The sequence below is a fragment of the Jaculus jaculus genome, chromosome 5 (genome assembly GCF_020740685.1).
Source record: "Jaculus jaculus isolate mJacJac1 chromosome 5, mJacJac1.mat.Y.cur, whole genome shotgun sequence".
Taxonomy (NCBI): Eukaryota; Metazoa; Chordata; class Mammalia; order Rodentia; family Dipodidae; genus Jaculus; species Jaculus jaculus.
The window spans coordinates 71357091-71374758 of NC_059106.1; the positions used below are offsets into that span (position 1 = coordinate 71357091).

General features: G+C 47.3%; 1 protein-coding gene across 5 annotated transcripts in view; it reads left to right on the forward strand.

The window, feature by feature from the left end:
* Positions 1–17668, forward strand: part of Csmd2 (CUB and Sushi multiple domains 2) — a 671876-nt gene that overhangs the window by 358692 nt on the left and 295516 nt on the right. For 4 of the 5 annotated variants that reach the window (XM_045150007.1, XM_045150008.1, XR_006637190.1 and 1 more), the window contains exon 10: positions 1392–1513. In XM_045150007.1, coding sequence (XP_045005942.1) covers positions 1392–1513 — 122 coding nt within the window. Of the gene's footprint in view, positions 1–1391; positions 1514–14235; positions 14338–17668 lie in introns of those variants that run through there. The other variant, XM_045150010.1, reaches the window with a different exon arrangement.

Below are 17668 nucleotides of genomic sequence, written 5' to 3' on the forward strand. Positions count from 1 at the left end.
TGTGGGGATGTGCTCAACGTTTGTGTCCTGCGCTGACTATGGCCTGTGAAAGAGGCAGAGCTTTGCCAGACATCCTTCTCTCCCCACGTTCCGGCTGGCCCCAAACAGGCACTTAATCAATGTTGGAATGAATGAATGTGAGAATGAGTGCATGAAATGAGGAGAGATTCATTATGTCTGGGGGCTATGGAGTCTGCTTCCCAGACCTCCTAGGAGGGCCTTCCTGGGGAAGGTTTGTCATGCCTGTCCCCATGTGAAGAGGAGCGCCGGGAAATGGGCTCGTCAGTGGAAACCAGGTTTGACAGCGCTCCCATTTTATATGCTCAGGCCTGTTGCATTTGCGCACTCCGTCTTGACCGTTGAGCACTGTGCCCACAATTAGAATAAAGTGGCAGGCGGGCCACGGCAGAGCGGGCTCCCAGAGCCTGGTGTTCCAACAGCTGCGCCCTAACGCTGAGGAATGAGGTGGCCAGGACTCTGAACACATGGTTTTAAAAGGAAGCAGACACCTCGACCCAATGTGCAGCCTTAACTGAGATCAATCACTCCTTAATCTAATTAGTTTAGAAGCTATTTTAAAGAGCTTAATTAGATTAAGCTGTGATTGATAACACTTTATATCTACTTGAGGAGAGCACTTCTTCTAATTCACCTTGAATCTTTATGCTTCCAGTCAAAAACCCATACCAGGCTCAGGCTGGGCATGGAGAGAGAGAGAGATGTGGAAAGCACATGTCTAGCTCTGAAAACATCCTGGCACCCAATGCTAGGCTAGGTCGGGGTGGGAGCTTGGCAGTGTCTTTGGGCACAGGCATTTTGAGACCCCGCGGGATGTCCTTGAGCAAGACACCCTGAGATTCTACTTCAGAAGGCCTATGAGGTCGGTGAGGGAGGCCCTGAAGGCTGGCTGGACCTGGAATGAGGTCAGGTTCATTGTAGAAAAGCCGGTTAAGGGCTAGAGTAGCACCCCACTGGCTTGGAGAAGTTGGGTGCCTACAAGAGAACACAGGCAGGTGAGAAGAGCCCAGTGCCAGCTGCTGGGTATAGGTCTCTAGATGCCTGCAACCCACTGAGCCCTGGTTCCCATACTCTTGGGGAATGGAGCCTCCTTATCTGAACGGAGTTGGAAAGGAGACAGTGGGCAGTAGCTTCGGGGGGCACTCAGCCTGCCTTGGAAGTTCCACATTGCCCACGGAGCAGCAGGACAGAGCAGCGCTCCAGACACCTGGACTGTGCAGTCAGCCGGGGAATGTGGGGATGGATGCCGGAATCAGGTCCATTCTGGGCGGACCCTACACAGATCCAGTCTCTTCAGGGCTGGGTGTGGGAGATGGGAGGGAGAACTGGTTTAGTCTAAACTGAACCGTTCGTTCTTTATGTCCCCTCTGCAGCCCGCATGTGTGATGCCCATCTTCGAGGCCCCTCGGGCATCATCACCTCCCCCAATTTCCCCATTCAGTACGACAACAATGCACATTGTGTATGGGTCATCACGGCGCTCAACCCTGCCAAGGTAAGGCTTCCAGGGACGGGGAGGGGTGGGTCCTGTGGGCAGGCCCAGCTTAGGGACAGTTGACCTACTCAGTACTGCAACCCCAGAGCCTCATGGTAGTAGCTTCTGTCATATTATGATTAAGTATTGAGTAACTTAAAAAGAATATTTATAAAACATAAGCAAGATAGAAACAACACAGATACAAAGAAACACTGTCTAGCCATCTTCTAGCATGAGAAAAAGACAAGAAACGAAAGAAGAGATCAGTTACCTTCGTGATGGCAAGTCACCCCCAGTAGCATCCCATTCCCTGCACCCTCAGAGGTCACCTTGACCTTTGTTAAAAAAAAAAAAAAAAACACCTTTGCTTTTCTTTCTACTTAAGTGTATACCCCTGGGGTCCATTGTTCCATGTCAGCATTTGAACTTATATCAACTCACTCATGTTACGTGTACTATACTCTCAATCAGCTTCCCTCAAAACCTTTTTATGTTGTGAGTAATTTTATACAGTTGTCCACATCTTTCTATTTGTTTATTTCCTGTTTAGTGTATTTAAAAAAAAAATCCTTTATCTGCGCCCCCTGTTCTGTCATAGAAATGTTACAACTATCTTGTCCACAGACACCTGTTAAAATAATTTTGAGTTATGACTGTTATCTTATTAATACTGAGTCTTCTAGTCCATGAGCATGGCATATCTGTTCACTTGCTTAGGGCTTTAATAGTTTTAGATAAATTTATACCAATTTTTTTCCTATCATGAATCTTACTCGTTTCTTACTATGTTTATTTCTAAATGTCATGTTTTTGTTGCTATTATAAATTATGTCTTTGGGCTGGAGAGATGGCTTAGTGGTTAAGTGCTTGCCTGTGAAGCCTAAGGACCCTGGTTCGAAGCTCGATTCCCCAGGACCTACATTAGCCAGATGCACAAGGGGGCGCACCTGTCTGGAGTTCGTTTGCAGTGGCTGGAGGCCTTGGTGTGCCCATTCTCTCTCTCTCTGCCTCTTTCTCTCTCTGTCACTTTCAAATAAATAAATAAACATTAAAAAAATTTTTAATTATATCTTTTTAAAAAGTACATATTCTACCTGTTTCTTGATGGCATTTAGAAACACAATTGCTTTTGGATTTTAATTTCTCAGTGTGTGTTTGTATAATGTGAATGTATGTGTGTGTGTGTGTGTCTGTGTGTGTGTGGTCTATGCATGTGTGTATACAGATGTGCACGCCCATGCACACATGTGCAGAAGCCAGAGGAAGGTGCCAGCTGCCCCCTCCATTGCTCTTTTATATTATTTCCTTGACGCAGAGTCTCTCACCAAAGCTGGAGCTGATAGTTTTGAGGGCTAGCCTGGCTGACCAGCGAGGCCCAGCAGCTCTCCTGTCTCTTGCTGCACCCTTAGTGCTTGAGATCACAGGCATGTGTAGCCTCATGTGGCCTTGTGGGCTGTTTATGCTGCAGCTGGATCCTCAGTGCTTGATTGAGCAAGGGGTGTTGTCCACTGAGCCATCTTCCCAGCCCCACTTTTTACACAGAACAAGTTTCTTGAAATAATTTGTCTGTGAGCTCCCTGGGGTTGTCTACATGTGTCTGCAGAGAGCAATGTCCCTCTTTCTTCCTTCCCAACTCACTCACCTTTTCTGATGATGGTGGAGGGACTTAATCATTGTTTACAGAGAAAGGAGCAGAGAGAGAGAGAGAAAGAGAATGGGCATGCCAGGGCCTCTAGCTGCTGCAAATGAACTCCAGACGCATGCGACAGCTTGTACCTCTGGTTACGGGGTCCTGGGGAATCAAACGTAGGTCCTTTGGCTATACAGGCAAGCACCTGAACAGCTGAGCCATCTCTCCAGCCCAGGTGTATTTATTTGTAATTTATAGATTCTATTTTGGGTCTTGGGGAAGTTCTTTCTAATCCTCATTTACAATTGAGTTTTTAACTGGGGATGGGTGTTGGATTTTATCAGATGCCTCTTCACGTCCATTGATATAATCGCTGTTTTGCCCTTCTATTCTCATCATGTAGTGTATTGCATCAGCTGGCTTTTCTTACGCTTCCAGTCTTCCATTCCCAGGTCATTGTTCATTCAGTATTGATACTTTCATGCATGTCTCTATTTGATTTACAAACACATGATTTAATATTTTGTTTCTATTTTGTTTTCTGTTTTTTAATGTTGCTCTTGAAACATTTTTGGGGGGGTATCAAGAAATACTGGCTACATAAAATGATTTAGAGGGTTTCATTTCTTTCTATCCCTGGTGATTGTTAGAGAATTGCAATAAATTTAGTTTGGTGGAAATTTTTAGCAAAACTACCTGGGCCTGGTATTTCCTTTGTTGGATGTTTCTATGTAAACTTAATACCCACAATAAGTTAAATCACTTGTTTTGTCTTGAGCGTGTGTGGCATTGTGCACTTGCATCACTGTGTCTGTCTGCGTAGGACTCAGTTTCCAAAGGTATTGTATATAAAGTTACATGTGGTACTTTATATGTATGACCTCTGCTACTATTGCATTCTGTTTTGCTTTTCATTTCTAATTTTTATCATTAAAAAAAATCATCATTGCCAGAATTGTTAGTCTTTTTAAATTTTTTTGTTGTTTATTTTTATTTTTTATTTGATTGAGACAGTCAGAGGGAGAGGAGAGTGGGTGTGCCAGGGCTTCTAGCCACTGCAAATGAACTCCAGATGCGTGCACCCCCTTGTGCATCTGGCTAACATGGGTCCTAGGGAACCGAGTCTTGAACCGGGGTCCTTAGGCTTCACAGGCAAGCGCTTAACCACTAAGCCATCTCTCCAGCCCATTGTTAGTCTTTTTAGAGAACCAATTTTGGTTTTGTTGATACTCATTTCAACATACTTATCTTCTATTTCATCAATTTCTGCTCTTTATTTCCTTCCTTCCATTATTTTTATATATATCTTATTTATTTATTTGAGAGAGAAACAGGTAGAGAGTGAGAGAGAGAGAAAAAAAATGGGCTCAACAGGCCTCCAGCCACTTGCAAATGAACTCCAGATGCATGCACCCCCTTGTGCATCTGGCTTATGTGGGTCCTGGAGAATGAACCAGGATCCTTTGGCTTTGCAGTCAAACACCTTAACTGCTAAGCCATCTCTCCAGCCCCTATATTTGGTTTTATTAAAGTTTTTTTCTCTAACATTTTAATTTTCATGCTTAGTCCATTATTTTCCAGTCTTATTTAAGTCTTTAAAGCTATGAATTTCCCTCTTAGGACTACCTTGGCTATACACTTACAGATTTATATACCCAGGATTTCCATTATAGTTTAGTTCTCACTTATATTTATTGTTTAATTATTATTTGTTTTTACTATTTATTTTGAGAGAGAAAGAGGCAGAGAGAGGGAGAATGGGTGTGCCAGGGCCTTCAGCTGCTGCAAATGAACTCCAGAAATGTGTGCCACCTTGTGCGTGTGTGCGACACTGTAAGCTTGCGTCATTGTGTCTGGCTATAGGGGACCTGGAGATTGAGCATGAGCTAGGTTTTGCAGGCAAGCGTCTTAACTGCTAAGCCATCTCTCCATCCCTAAATATTTTTATTTATTAATTTTATTTTGGTTTCATTTTGGTGCTAACCAAGTGCTCTATAACTGAACCATGCCTCTAGTCCTCTTCCGAATGTTTTCTACTTTCCACCGTTCTTTCATCTACCAACCACAAGTCATTTAGAGGCACACGTAAATGTCTAAGCAAAGGACTTTTTTCTCCTTTTGTTACTGATTATACACTGTGTCTAGACAGCATTGTCTGTATTTGAATTACTTGACTTCACTGAGATGCACTTTTTAGATCAGTTTCATATATATTCTGTACGTGTATGGAAAAAAATAAATGACACATTTTACAATTTTTGTGTTCTAAATATGTCCATCATATCAAGCTCATTTTATTATGTTTCTGTCTTTTATATCTTAATTGATGTTTTTTTGCCTTCTTAATCCATTGCATAAGGAGGAATGTTAAAAATCTCCCCCTTGATAGTAGGTGTATCTCTTATTCTTTGAAATTCTATGAAATTTTGTATTATACATTGTAGAACTGCTATTAGAGAATTCAAGTGGAAGCATATATTCCTGGTATATCAACTAGTTTAAAAGAATTATGTAATGGCTCTCTATCTGTAGATCTTAGAGATTTTTTTTTTCTCCAGCTAACGGATGAGCTTTCTTTTGGTCTCTGCTAGTAAGTTGGTTTTTTTTTTTGGTTTTTTTTTTTTATGTTATGTTCCATCAGCCTTTTACTTCCTTGGGCTTTATGTGTTTTGTGAGTAGCTAGGTAGATGGCTTAGTGGCTAAGAGCCCTTGCCACTTTAAGCTTGAGGGCCTCTCATACTGGAGATTGTCAAGGTCAGCTTCCCAGAACCCACATAAAAAGCTGGGTGCGGCCATGCATGTCTGTATTATTCCAGTCCACTGCTGGGCACAGGGCTGAGACTAGAGAATCCTTATAACTTGAGCTCGCTGAGGGACAGCGGCTCCTGTTTGAGGGAAGGACCCTCCTTGAGCAATACTCAGAGGATCTCTAAGAGGACACATGATGGTCTCCTGTAACCTCTGCACACACATGAATGGGGCTCACACATCTTCTCACATATGTACATAATCCACACACATGTGTATGTATGCAAAATAAGTCTAGACTAGTAATCTTTTAACAGGAAAATTTAGGAACACTTAAGAGTTCCAGGTCAGGGCTGGGGAGATGGCTTAGCAGTTAAGGCACTTGCCTACAAAGCCTAAGGACTCGTGTTCAACTCTCCAGGTCCCCCATAAGCCAGACACACTAAGTGGCACAAGGGCGCAAGGTTGCACATGTGCATAAGTGGGGGGCATGCTTCTGGAATTCAGCTGCAGTGGCTAAAGGCTCTGGTGTGTCAGTTCTCTCTCACACACACTCTCTCACTTTCTCACATTAAAAAAAAAAAAAAAGCAAAACAGGCCAGTCTGTTGGGCTTGCCTCAAAAAAAACAGAGCTCCAGGCCAGCTGGGCTAGAGTATGACCCTGCCTTGAGAATTTAAACCATTTAAATAATGTACTTAACTTTTGTTATTTTAGGGTTAGTGCCAAAGAACTAAAATTATTAACATGCAGACTTAATAAAGTCTGAGAAGGCAGGTATCTTAGAGCCCCATGATTTGAATTTCCCAGTACTCTATGGTGTGTGTGTTTGCATGTCACCTCACTGCTTCTCAAAAGTGACCCTTGCTACGAGCTGCTGAATCCTCAGGCTGGCAACCTTCCTCGCTCCCTGCACATCCGTGCCTCTCTTCCTCTTCCACGGTTTCTTTCTTCCTGCTCGAAGTACAGGCTTTCAAATCTTCTTTTCTTTTTAACTTTCTATTGACAACTGCCATTCATTTACACAATATAGCCTGATCAGAACCGCCTCCCACCACCCTTCTTTGCTCCCTCTTCCTTACCTCTCCATCCACAGGACCCCTTCTTTTCAACCAGTCCCTCTTCTATTTTGATGTCATCGTTTCCTTGGCCCTCAAATCATGTAGTTCCTGGACAGGCAGCACTCCAAAGGGTTCCTCCCCACCCTTTGGTTCTTGCACCCTTTCTGCCACTTCTTCCTCAGTGGGTCTGGGCCTTACAGGGTGTCATACAAATGTTTCTCTGCTAAACACTCCACTGTCATTTCCTCTCAGCACCTTTTCAGTCTCCCCAGGAGTCACTGCCATCTGAAAAGAAGCTTCTCTAGTAAAAAGTGGGTGTAGCATTGATATATGGATATAAACAAATATTTAAAGGGCAATTCAGTGGAAATAATATATCCATTTAGCCAAACATCAGAAGTACTTCCCCACCCTCCGTAGGACTTACGGCCTCGGCAGTAATGGGCATTTGAGTGGTTTTCGGTGCCGGGCAGGGATTTCCGTCCAGGGAGTAGGCCTCAAATCCCATCAGAGAGCAGCTGGTTTCCCCATAGCGGACATGCCACCATTGTACCAGTTGGCACATTTCCCCTGGCTGGCTAGCCGTGTAGGTTGCACGGTCCGCTGCTGGTTGATATAGTTGACTTTTCTCCCCATCAGGCTGTGTAGCACTTTCCAGCACCCTGACAGCTAGACAGCAGAGAGGAGGCTCCCAGCTCCGCTCCAGCTTCATTTCTCAGTGACCTGCAGCCCAAGCGTGTGGAGTCTCCAGCCATAGGGTCGGACCATCTAGTTCTGGTGGGAAACCCAGAGCCTTAGCAATAGCCTGCATTATTTTGGGGACATCACAATAACTCACTTCAAAGTAGCCCATCCTCAAATTCATTTTTGTTGAGAGAAATCCTTCTTAGTTATCTCTCTCTCTCTCTTTTTTTTTTTTCTCTTAAAATGTCTCTTTACCCTGTTCTTGGAAGAACACCAGTCTTCCCTAGATGTTTGGCTATCACATATATTCACATTTTCTCCATATGTGGATTTATTGTGCCACTGTCTTCTGGCATCCAATGCCCCTGACAGTTTATTACCCTTCCTTTGTCTGGCGTCTCTCTGATGGCTTTGTGGTCCTTTCCTTGTCCTTAACGTTCTGCAGATGTACGCTCATGTGTCTAGGTGTGGGCACGTTCTGTGTTCATCCCGAATTCATGAAGCTTCTCAGGTCTGCCTTTTATCGGCTTGGGAGAATAGTTAGCCATCATCTTTCTCACTGTTGTTTCTCCTTCATTCCCTCTTTTGTGTTCTCCTTTGGAAGTGTGACAAGATCTCATTTTATCTCACCTTGTCGTCTGTTTCTTCACTTCTCTCCTATTTCATCTCTTTCCTGATCACTTGTTCTCTGTTCAGCTGTGTCTAACTGTGTTAAATTCAGTCACTGAAGATTTCTGTCAAATAACTTTCTAAAGTCCTGTTTGGTTCATTTTAAAATCTTCTTGATATTTTATGGTCTCTTACTCCTTATTCATCCTCTCAGCTCTCTCTTTGTTGGTATAGTCAGCCCACTTATTCTTACTCTGTGTCTGTTAATGTCAATATCTGAAGTCCCTTTAAGTTCATTTCCAGGGTCTGTTCTCACCTCCCAAGGCTTGCAAAACCAAGTTTCCATCTTTCCTATTTATTTATTTATTTGAGAGAGAGAAAGAGAGAATGGGCACATCATGGTCTCTAACCACTGCAAATGAACTCCAGACGCATGCATGACCATGTACATCTAGCTAACATGGGTTCTGGGGAGTTGAACCTGGGTCCTTAGGTTTCACGGGCGAGTGCCTTATACGCTAAGTCATCTCTCCAGCCTCCTATGTAATTTCTGACTCTGTGAATAGGGTCATAAACTTGGGGAACCGAGACCTGGCTAGAAGGTGTTTGTTGTATTTTATTTCCCAGGAGAAAGTTTGTATGTATTTCCATGTGGTTGGTGCTGGGGGCATCACTACCTATAACCTTCTGCAAACTACATTATCAGCGCAAAGGTTTCAAAGCACAGAAGCAACACGGAGGCTGCGAGCCCCCGTGAAGGTCTTCCTTTCCGGAATGGATTCTGGGAGGAAATTGTTGTGCTCTGCCCTCTCAGCGTCGAGGTCTGAGCTCCTCAGCTTCCAGGTCAGCCACAGAGACATAGCTGCAGGGTAGAGGGAGATCGCCTGGCCTCCAGCTCACCCCCACTTGTTTCATGTGGGGTGACTCTGGCCTTTGGCTCCTGTCCCTTCTCCAGGAGTCCCTAAAAAACCAAACCTCACTGAATTTTGATGATGCAGTCAAAGCCAGCTGCAGGCATGCAGTTACATTTCAGGTCCCCACCCTCACCGCGTGGTGCCACGGGCTCTGAGTCTTCCTCATTAAGCTACTGCTCTCAGAGCGCCACGACACAGCACTGTGCACCACGTGGCTGCCCTGAACAACACGCATTTATTTTCTCACCATTGCGAAGGGCACAAGTCCTGATCAAGGTGCTGGCAAACCTGATTTCTGCTGAGGACGCTGCATGCCTTGTAAGAAGGCCACCTCCCACGGTCGCCTCACCTCTGTGCTCTGCACGTGCGCTCTGAGGTCTCCTTCTAACTCTTCCATTAAGATGCGCCTTTATGACATCATTTCACTTGAACCATCTCGCTAATGCCCACTTCCCAATGTAGTCACATTGGCAGGGCTGGGAAGTGGATACGAGCTTAAACTTATGAAAGTACTTTTAAAAATTTATTTATTTATTATTATTTATTAGGGAGAAAATGGGTGCCCAAGGGCCTCTAATCATTGCAAACAAACTCCAGATGCATGCCCCATCCCCATCTTGTCCATCTGGCCTATGTGGGTCCTGAGGAATCAAATCTGGGTTCTTAGGCCTTATAGGCAAAGTGCCTCAACTGCTCAGCCATCTCTCTAGCTGAAAAGTACTTTTTTTTAAATTTTTAAGTTTTACTCAACACTTTAAAATTCTTTAGTTCAAGTGCCTAGGGTTATAGCATAGGAACACTGGAAGCAGGCTTTCTGGGGCTAAAGTGTGACTCCACCTCAAAAAACAAACAAACAAGAAATAAAAATAAAACAAAATAAAGAAGGGTTCACATTTGGGTCATGTCATGAGAACCTACTCAACTGGGAAGAAGGCTACATGGAGCTAGGTTGGAGGTTAGACCAGAAATAAGGAACTACTGGCTGTGAGAGGATTCTTTCTTGGCACTGTCAGACACTTACCTTTGTTTGCTTTTGAACTTGGAGGTGAAAGTGGGGTGGGCTGACTGAGGCCTGAAACTTTCCGCGGTAACAATTTCATTATCTCCCATTAGGTCTAGCCTCAGCCAGTGTGTGGGGATCAGTAGCCCCATATTGGCCCCCAGAGGTCACACCAGCCTGCACTCCCGAAGCCAGCCCTTCTGATGCATCTCTGTAAGCCTTCTGTGGGCTTCCGGGAGTGCTGAGGGAATGCAGAAGGGCTGCAAGAGTTAATGTATTTTTTTTTTTTCCTGTAAACTCTCACCAGGTGGAGGGGAAGACAGGGAACACACCTAGCAATAAGGAATTGGCTAGCTAGACCCCCCGGGTTGGAGTTGAGGAGAAGCTTGCATCCCATGTGCATTGGGGAAAGCAAGACGCTGGGTTCCTCACCCTGCTCCTGGGAATGGTTCTGCCCTGGGTCCCTCCTTCAACAGAGAAGCCAGTGTCCCCAGCTGGTAGCACGTTTCAGGTGACCATTCATGCCTTCCTTGAGTGGAGGTGCGACTTCTGCACTTGAGGGTGTGCCGTAGTGCAGTGACAGCAGGAGTATGAATTTATAGGACATAAATGCGAGTGCAGATAAGCACTGCAGATGGTGTGTCCAGAGTACTGGGGGACAGCCAGGCAGGAGTCACTAAATACCTCAAGTGGCTATGAGCCAGGGAGGATGAGTAGGCGAGGAAGCCAGCGTCTGAGTGAGCTCAGGCACAAAGGCACCCAGGTTGCTTACGGCCTCTCAGAACGGCAGTAAATCACCAAGACTGGATCAGGTGAGGATGGAAAGCGAAGCAAGAACCAGATTGCCATGAGCCTGTGGACTCAGCCGAGAGGCTTGGATTCTATCTTGAAACAGCATTTTAGCCAAATGTATTAGGCACCGTTAATAACAATAATGGATTTTACTGTATGCCTATCCTGTGCCAATCACTGAGCTAATCCTTCTGTATAAATGATTTTATTTCATTCGCTTAATAGCATAATGAACTAGGTTTTAACAGACCCGCCTGATGGATGAGGAAACTGGATTATGGCTAGGTTAAAGGTTGGAAATGGCCATAGCACACAGCCAGTAAGTTGCAGAGAACATGGGAGGGGCTAGGATTGGCAGCAGCAGGTGAACTGGGAAGGACAAACCGAACAGTAACAGGAAGTCAGAGCTTCTGTAAGATCACTGGTACACGAGAGCAGATGACTCCAGGAGAATACTGTGGGAGCAAGACACTGTTATCCAAGTAGGAATGCTGTGCTATCAACCAGGGCTTTGGAGACAGGGAGGAGGAAACAGACCAAGGAGACAGAGAGATTTAGGTGTCCTTTCCCTTTCATTAGCACATGAAATAGAAATCTGAGGGGTGGCATTGATCAGAAAGGGTGACAAGGGCCTGGAGAAATGGCTTAGCAATTAAGGCGGTAGCCTGCAAAGCCAGAGAACCCAGGTTTGATTTCCCAGGACCCATGTGAGCCAGATGCACAAGGTAGCGCATGTGTCTGGAGTTCGTTTGGAGTGGCTAGAGGCCCTGGAACACCCATTCTTATTCTCTCTGCCTCTCCCCATCCCTCTTTAGCTCTTTCTCTTTCTCTCTCTCTCTTTCTAAAATAATATAAAATAAATAAAAATTATAAAGGGTGAAGAGACCCCGATTGGACACAAAACCATCCTTATAGGTAGAAGGAATGAAGAAGGATCTGTCAGGGAGGTGGGTGGAGAATCTGGTACAAAAGCAGGATTTTTCCAGCTTGGGCATCTGACAGTGTTAATGATGAGGGAAGGCCCGTTGAAGAGGACGCAAGGCTTTAGCCTTGGCAGGAGGCCAGCTCTGAGGGCAAAACAGGCAGCAGGGACTGTGGGCAAACAGAGTGAGGTGTTGGGGGGCCAGTGTCCAGGCACCCTGACCTGTGAAGAAAGGAGCATGGGCAGAGGCACCTGCAGGAGAGTGGGCGAGTGGGGAGAAGGAAGAGAGGATGAGGAGAAGGCTTTGGGTACTGGAGGCCTTCTTTGTTGGGATGGAGTCTGTATGCAGGCCAGGGACAGAGCAAGCAGAGAGAGAAAGCCGAAGTGTGGGCGGAAGGAGGCGAGGAGCAGCTGGAGGAATGCATGGCTCCCTGTGGGAGGAGACAGTGCTGCCAGGAGCCAAGATATTCAACCCAAGAGGGAGGCATGATGGGGCACGTGTCCCCCAGTCGCTTCTCTGGGGACTGACTATGCATTTGAAGCATCTGAGCCCATGTGGGTGTGAGGACCCTTCCTGAAATTACAGCCCGCTCTATACGGCCCCAGGACAGCTGCAGCGTCCAGCTGTGCTCGGGAGGAAGCTGGGAACACTAAGGCCCCCAGAGATGCTCATGAACGTTGGACAGGACCCCAGCAGTAAGTAAGCATTCGTAGGCTCTGATGCTCCACACTGTGAGGACAAGAAGAGCTCAGTCATACTGAGGGGGCGGGGGAAGGGTCCATCTCAGTGTTATAAGGTAAAGCCAGTATCACTCCCATTTTCCTTCCTGGAAGCTGGGTAAGCACAAGGAATAGAAGTCAGGCAACCAGAGAGGTGGGCAATGCCAGCCTCTACCAGCCGTCTCTGCCCTCTCCCCTTGAATGGGGTGACCTTGGCAATGCCAGCCCTACCATGAGCATTTGGGCCACTCAAGCCTTTACGATATTAATCTGATGTTACTATTCATATATAGAGTATTTCCCAAATGTGGCTAACCATCAGAAATACCCGGGAGTCTTTAAAGGCAGATACCCAAACCTGTTCGCCAAAGAACTGGCTCAACAGGTCTGCGGTCAATGCTTAGGGCCTTTACATTAAGGAGCACCTTGATGACTCCACGGTAGTGGACCCCTCCTGTTGGAAAAGCACAGAGTCTAACCTTTTCTGCTTCCTTTAGGCAGCCCTGGCTATAGCCACATTGAACTGTGCTTCAAAGACATGGCTGGCCTTTAACTCCTCCGTCTGGGCACATCCTGTTCTGTGTCTCCTTGCTCCTCTATCCATGCTCCTTCCTCTGCCCGCAGCTCTCCATCATCACCTGACTGGGTGCACAGCACCCGCCCTCTTGCTCTGTGGCCCCCAACTCCCTAGCACGCTGCAAGTAGGTTGGCCTCCAGATCACATCCCCCACTTGGGGCCCTGGAGCTCCAGCAAGAGGGGAGTTCTACAGAAGTTTAAGGATGTCCATAGCTGATGGGAGAGGAACTCCTGCCCTCTCGGCCTTGGGGCGCTTGGTGCCTCCTCTCGATAGGATCCCTCAGCTCAGTTCAGCCTCAGGGAAGGAGGCGAAGCTGATGGGATTTCCGCAGTCAGGCTCAAACCAGACCTCACTCCTGCCTTTTATTTTGCAGCTTTTCCGCATCTACTCCAGGGATACGACCCAATTTACATATGAGCCTCTGGGTCTGATAAGGAAAGTCCATCCATCTTCACTAGAACAGAACAGAGGGAAACATGGAGGGGAGTGGTGAGAGAGAGAGGATAGGGCAAGGTGGGAGGAAAGAAGCGGCGTGGGAGGAAAAAGGACCAGAAAGCCCCTCACATGAACTCCGTGACAAAGGCGAGAGCAGTACTTTCCCCTGGGTAGACCCCAAGACCCCAAGACCCAGGTGTCCTTCCAGCCACAAGACCACATCGCAGGCTGGACAGTGTCCTGGACATGTTCTTCGTCTATTTGCTTACTTGTTCATTCAGTCAAAAAACATGCACCCATGCTCCTGTGAGATTCTGGTGTCCCCAGCAGCCTGCGGCTGGGTGGTGGTAGAAGGACTCTTTAATGGTCTTCCCAAATCCAGCCCCAGCTCCTTCCCTGCAGGCTTGTCTCCCTGGTGCAGGATTTGTTGGCATCCTTCTGCCTCCAGGATTGTCGGAGCTCCGGTGTTATAGTCAGTGCCACGCTGCTGGGTTGAACTTCCAAACCAGGCACAGTTTGTGGGAATAGGGGAGTTATATGAAGTCCCACTGATGGCTGAAGAAACTGGCCCCCTTTCAACAGATGCAGGCAGAGAGACGTACCCACACACCAGCACCACAAGCAAGAGCAAAACCAGCAGCCAGACAGAGGGGAACCCGGGCAGAACTCACTCTGTGTACCTCCAGGCTGGAATTCAGATCCACCCCCAGGGACATCTCCCCCCAACCCCTAGCAGGCGTCTGCCCACTAGGTAAGAACTGCAAACTCACTTTGAACAATACCCGAGTCTGTCGGGGAGTGTCCTTGTGCACCCTTCCTTAAGCTGGAGACGAGCCCGTCCCATAGCAAGGAACCCACGCCTGCGATCTGAGCCCAATCCCCATGCTTCTGAGGCATAGTGCTCAACACACCATATTGTTTATGGTGTACTCATGGCCCCATGTGATGCCTCCACCAGCCCATGAGGCCTTCCAAGAATAGCCACCATGTTTGTGCCTCACTGAAAGCCTAGCATGAGGCAAGGGCATAGTGGCTGTTAAATGAATGGATGAATGAATAAATGAGTCAATGAGTGAATGAGGCAGTAATTGAATGGCTTACTTGCTTTCAGGCCCAACAAAATTAAATTGCAGTCGTAACCAAGGATCCAGGTGCCCTGGGTGTTCCTTGCCCCTGCCTCCCTCCTCTGGTTCCCGAGAGTTCTGCCCTCAACCTCCCTGCAGGCCTCCCGCTCTCCTACTTGGGAGCTCCTCCTGCCCACTAAAGCCAGCTCGTTCCTTCCGAGGTACCATAGTCACCCGGAAGCAGCATCAAGGTTGCCTGAGCCAAGCCCAGTCCCCAGGAGCTCAGAGAAAGTGCTGAGGAAAGGGAGGAGGGACCGGGGCACCCTGCCACAAAGGGGCCTCTAGAGAGCCAGGGCAGTGCACAGGCTATAGAAAGCCCACACTTCCCAGGCTGAGATGTCAGGAGCTAGTCACTTCTTCTTTGGTGACAAAGACCCTTCTTCAGAACCTTCTACCAGCACCCGAAGTGTGGCTGTGGCTACAGGAAACTCCTCCACAGATGACTGAACACCACATGGCTTATTTTCTCCATATTCCAAAGATCCAGAGATGAGCCGCCAGGACTGGCTTGGTGGTTTCTTCAGTGTCTTGGGCTCCTTATATGTTCCCTTTACCATTCTGTGCACATAGCTTTTGTCCTTGTGGTCATAAGCAAACATCCCAAGGACTCTTCAGCTTACGTTTCATTGCCCATCATTCTGTCATATAGCCATTCTTAGTGATGAGCTTGGCAACGTACATTGCCATGCTCCACATTCCCAGGGAAGCCAGAGTTCTGTCAGGAAGAGTGCAGGATTTACCTTCTTATTGCTGGGGATTAAGTATGAGGCTTAGTCATGAACACACGAGGTCTTAGGGAATGTGTTGCAGTCAAACCACCACAAATAAATAAAGAAGGACAACCAGTGCTGTGTCTGTCCCCAAATCACACAATCTAGGAACTAGATCAAAACGGTCCTGTCCTAGTTGAACCAGGGCCTTGACCTCTCATTCTGGCTAATTCTCCACCTTTGTTGGTGACCCCTAAAATACCTTTATTTAACTCCAGGGTGGCTGGGAACAGAGTGTGACAACTGTTGTTCTAGGGCAGAGGTCAGAAAACCTTTTCTGTAAAGAGCTATGAAGTAAATATTTGAGACACCAAGGATCATGTAAGATCTCTGTTGCGTATTTCCTTGCTTATGGGTTTTTGTTTATTACACTTTTAAAACGTAAGAGCCCTCCTTCACCCTAGGGAGCATGTGAAAAAAAAAAATAGGCTAGGGGATAGATGGAGCCGGAGAGCCATCATTTCCAAACCCCTGCTGTAGGTAAAGTAAGGCCCTGAGAGCCTGGAGACAAAGGGAACGAGGGTTCCCAGAGGCAGAACGCCAGATAGGAGCCGGTTTTAGACGAGCAGCAGTAGTCTAATTCTCTTAGGATTCCAGACCACCTCCCTGAGTTGAACCGTGATGCTGGGTGGTCTCACCTGTACCTCTGTGGGAGGCTAACGGGACTTGACGCTGAGTCCTTTGACCAGCCTTAGACAGCACTTTGAAAAGGAGAACCCCCCACCCCACAGCCCCACCCTTCCCTCCCTCAGTTTTCAGGACAAAGAAAACCCCTGCGTTGAGCAGTCTCATCTCCAACTTTCTGCTTCCTCACTCACTCATAGACTCCAGCTCCCCTGACCTTCCTCCCTCCCTCAGTCCCTGCACCAGCTCCTGCCAGGAATCCCTACCTCCTCTTCCTCCCTCATGTTGAACCACAGCTTCCTATCTACTTGACCATGAAGTCCACACAGCCTGCTCTAGCTGCTGGCCACCATCCAACTGCAGTCTCATCTGCCCGTGCTCCTAACCGCACCCGCCCATGCCTCGGCTGCTTCCCCCGGCTCACTCTTCACTGGTCACAGCACTGCCCACACGGAGCCCACGCCGCGAGGCCCTGCTCCCCCATGGCCTCTGTGCACCCTCCTCGTCCTTCCCCGCCTTGCACCCCCGGGTGCTCACCACCAGCGCGGCATCCTTGGCATTTCCATGCTGCCGTAAGAGGTCGCGAGATAACTTATGGGAAGCAGCTTGCTCCATGCCCAGCACATGGCAGGTGCTCAGTAATTATGTCTCAGATGATGGGTTTGTTTATTCATTTATCTAATGGGCTTAAGTTGGGTGTCTGAGCTGTATACAAATGTGTCTCTTGATCATACCTATTTCTCCTGCCGAAGGTTCTTCTGCCTCAGCAACAGGCTTTGTGAGAGTGATTGATGGGTGTGTTTGTTAATGAGTCATTACAGGATCCTGTCTTTAAACAATGGCCAAAGCATAGGAGAAAGAAGAAGAAGAAAATCGTGGGTTCCTGGCACACTGGGCCCACCCTGAAGCTGCAGAGCTGTGTATGCTGGGGTGGGGGAGAATCTTGGTTTAATTAGCCCCTACATCCAGGTCAGGGCTCCAAAGTGGGTTCAAGTCCAAGGCAGTTAGAACCGTGTGAATTATTTTATGGCTCTGGGTTCTGCCCTTTAAAGCAGTATTTTTTTCCCTTTATGGGCCTAATAACCATACACTTCCTCCCTGGAGATGGCTTGGTAAGGAGTGCCCTCCACCCCAGTTCTGGCTGGAAGGGGCACATGCAGTCACAATTTGCAGCCAGAGATATGGTCATTGTGGAGCCCTGACCCCTCCTCCTGCAGAGGATACCATCTGGCTTGGGTACTTTCTTTGCAAGCAAGTGTTTGCTGAGAACCTGCTGGGATCCAGCCAAGAGCCTGGGACGGCCTGAGTGGGTCCATCATAGTCCAGCCTTAGGCACCTGAGGCCTTGCTCGGGTGCTCCGAGACAATGGAACAAGGTGACCGGGAGCCTGCTTGGCTTCCAACTTCCTGGTATAATGCTCCTCTGCCTCTGTGCTGCATGAGCCCAGGCAAGCTGCCTCCACTGCAAATACAGGTGATCAGACGAGGTATTGTGAGTTTTACATCAGCAGATTTGGGTTTGTATAAAGTGCTCAGAATACAGTTAACGTCATTGTAGGCATCAG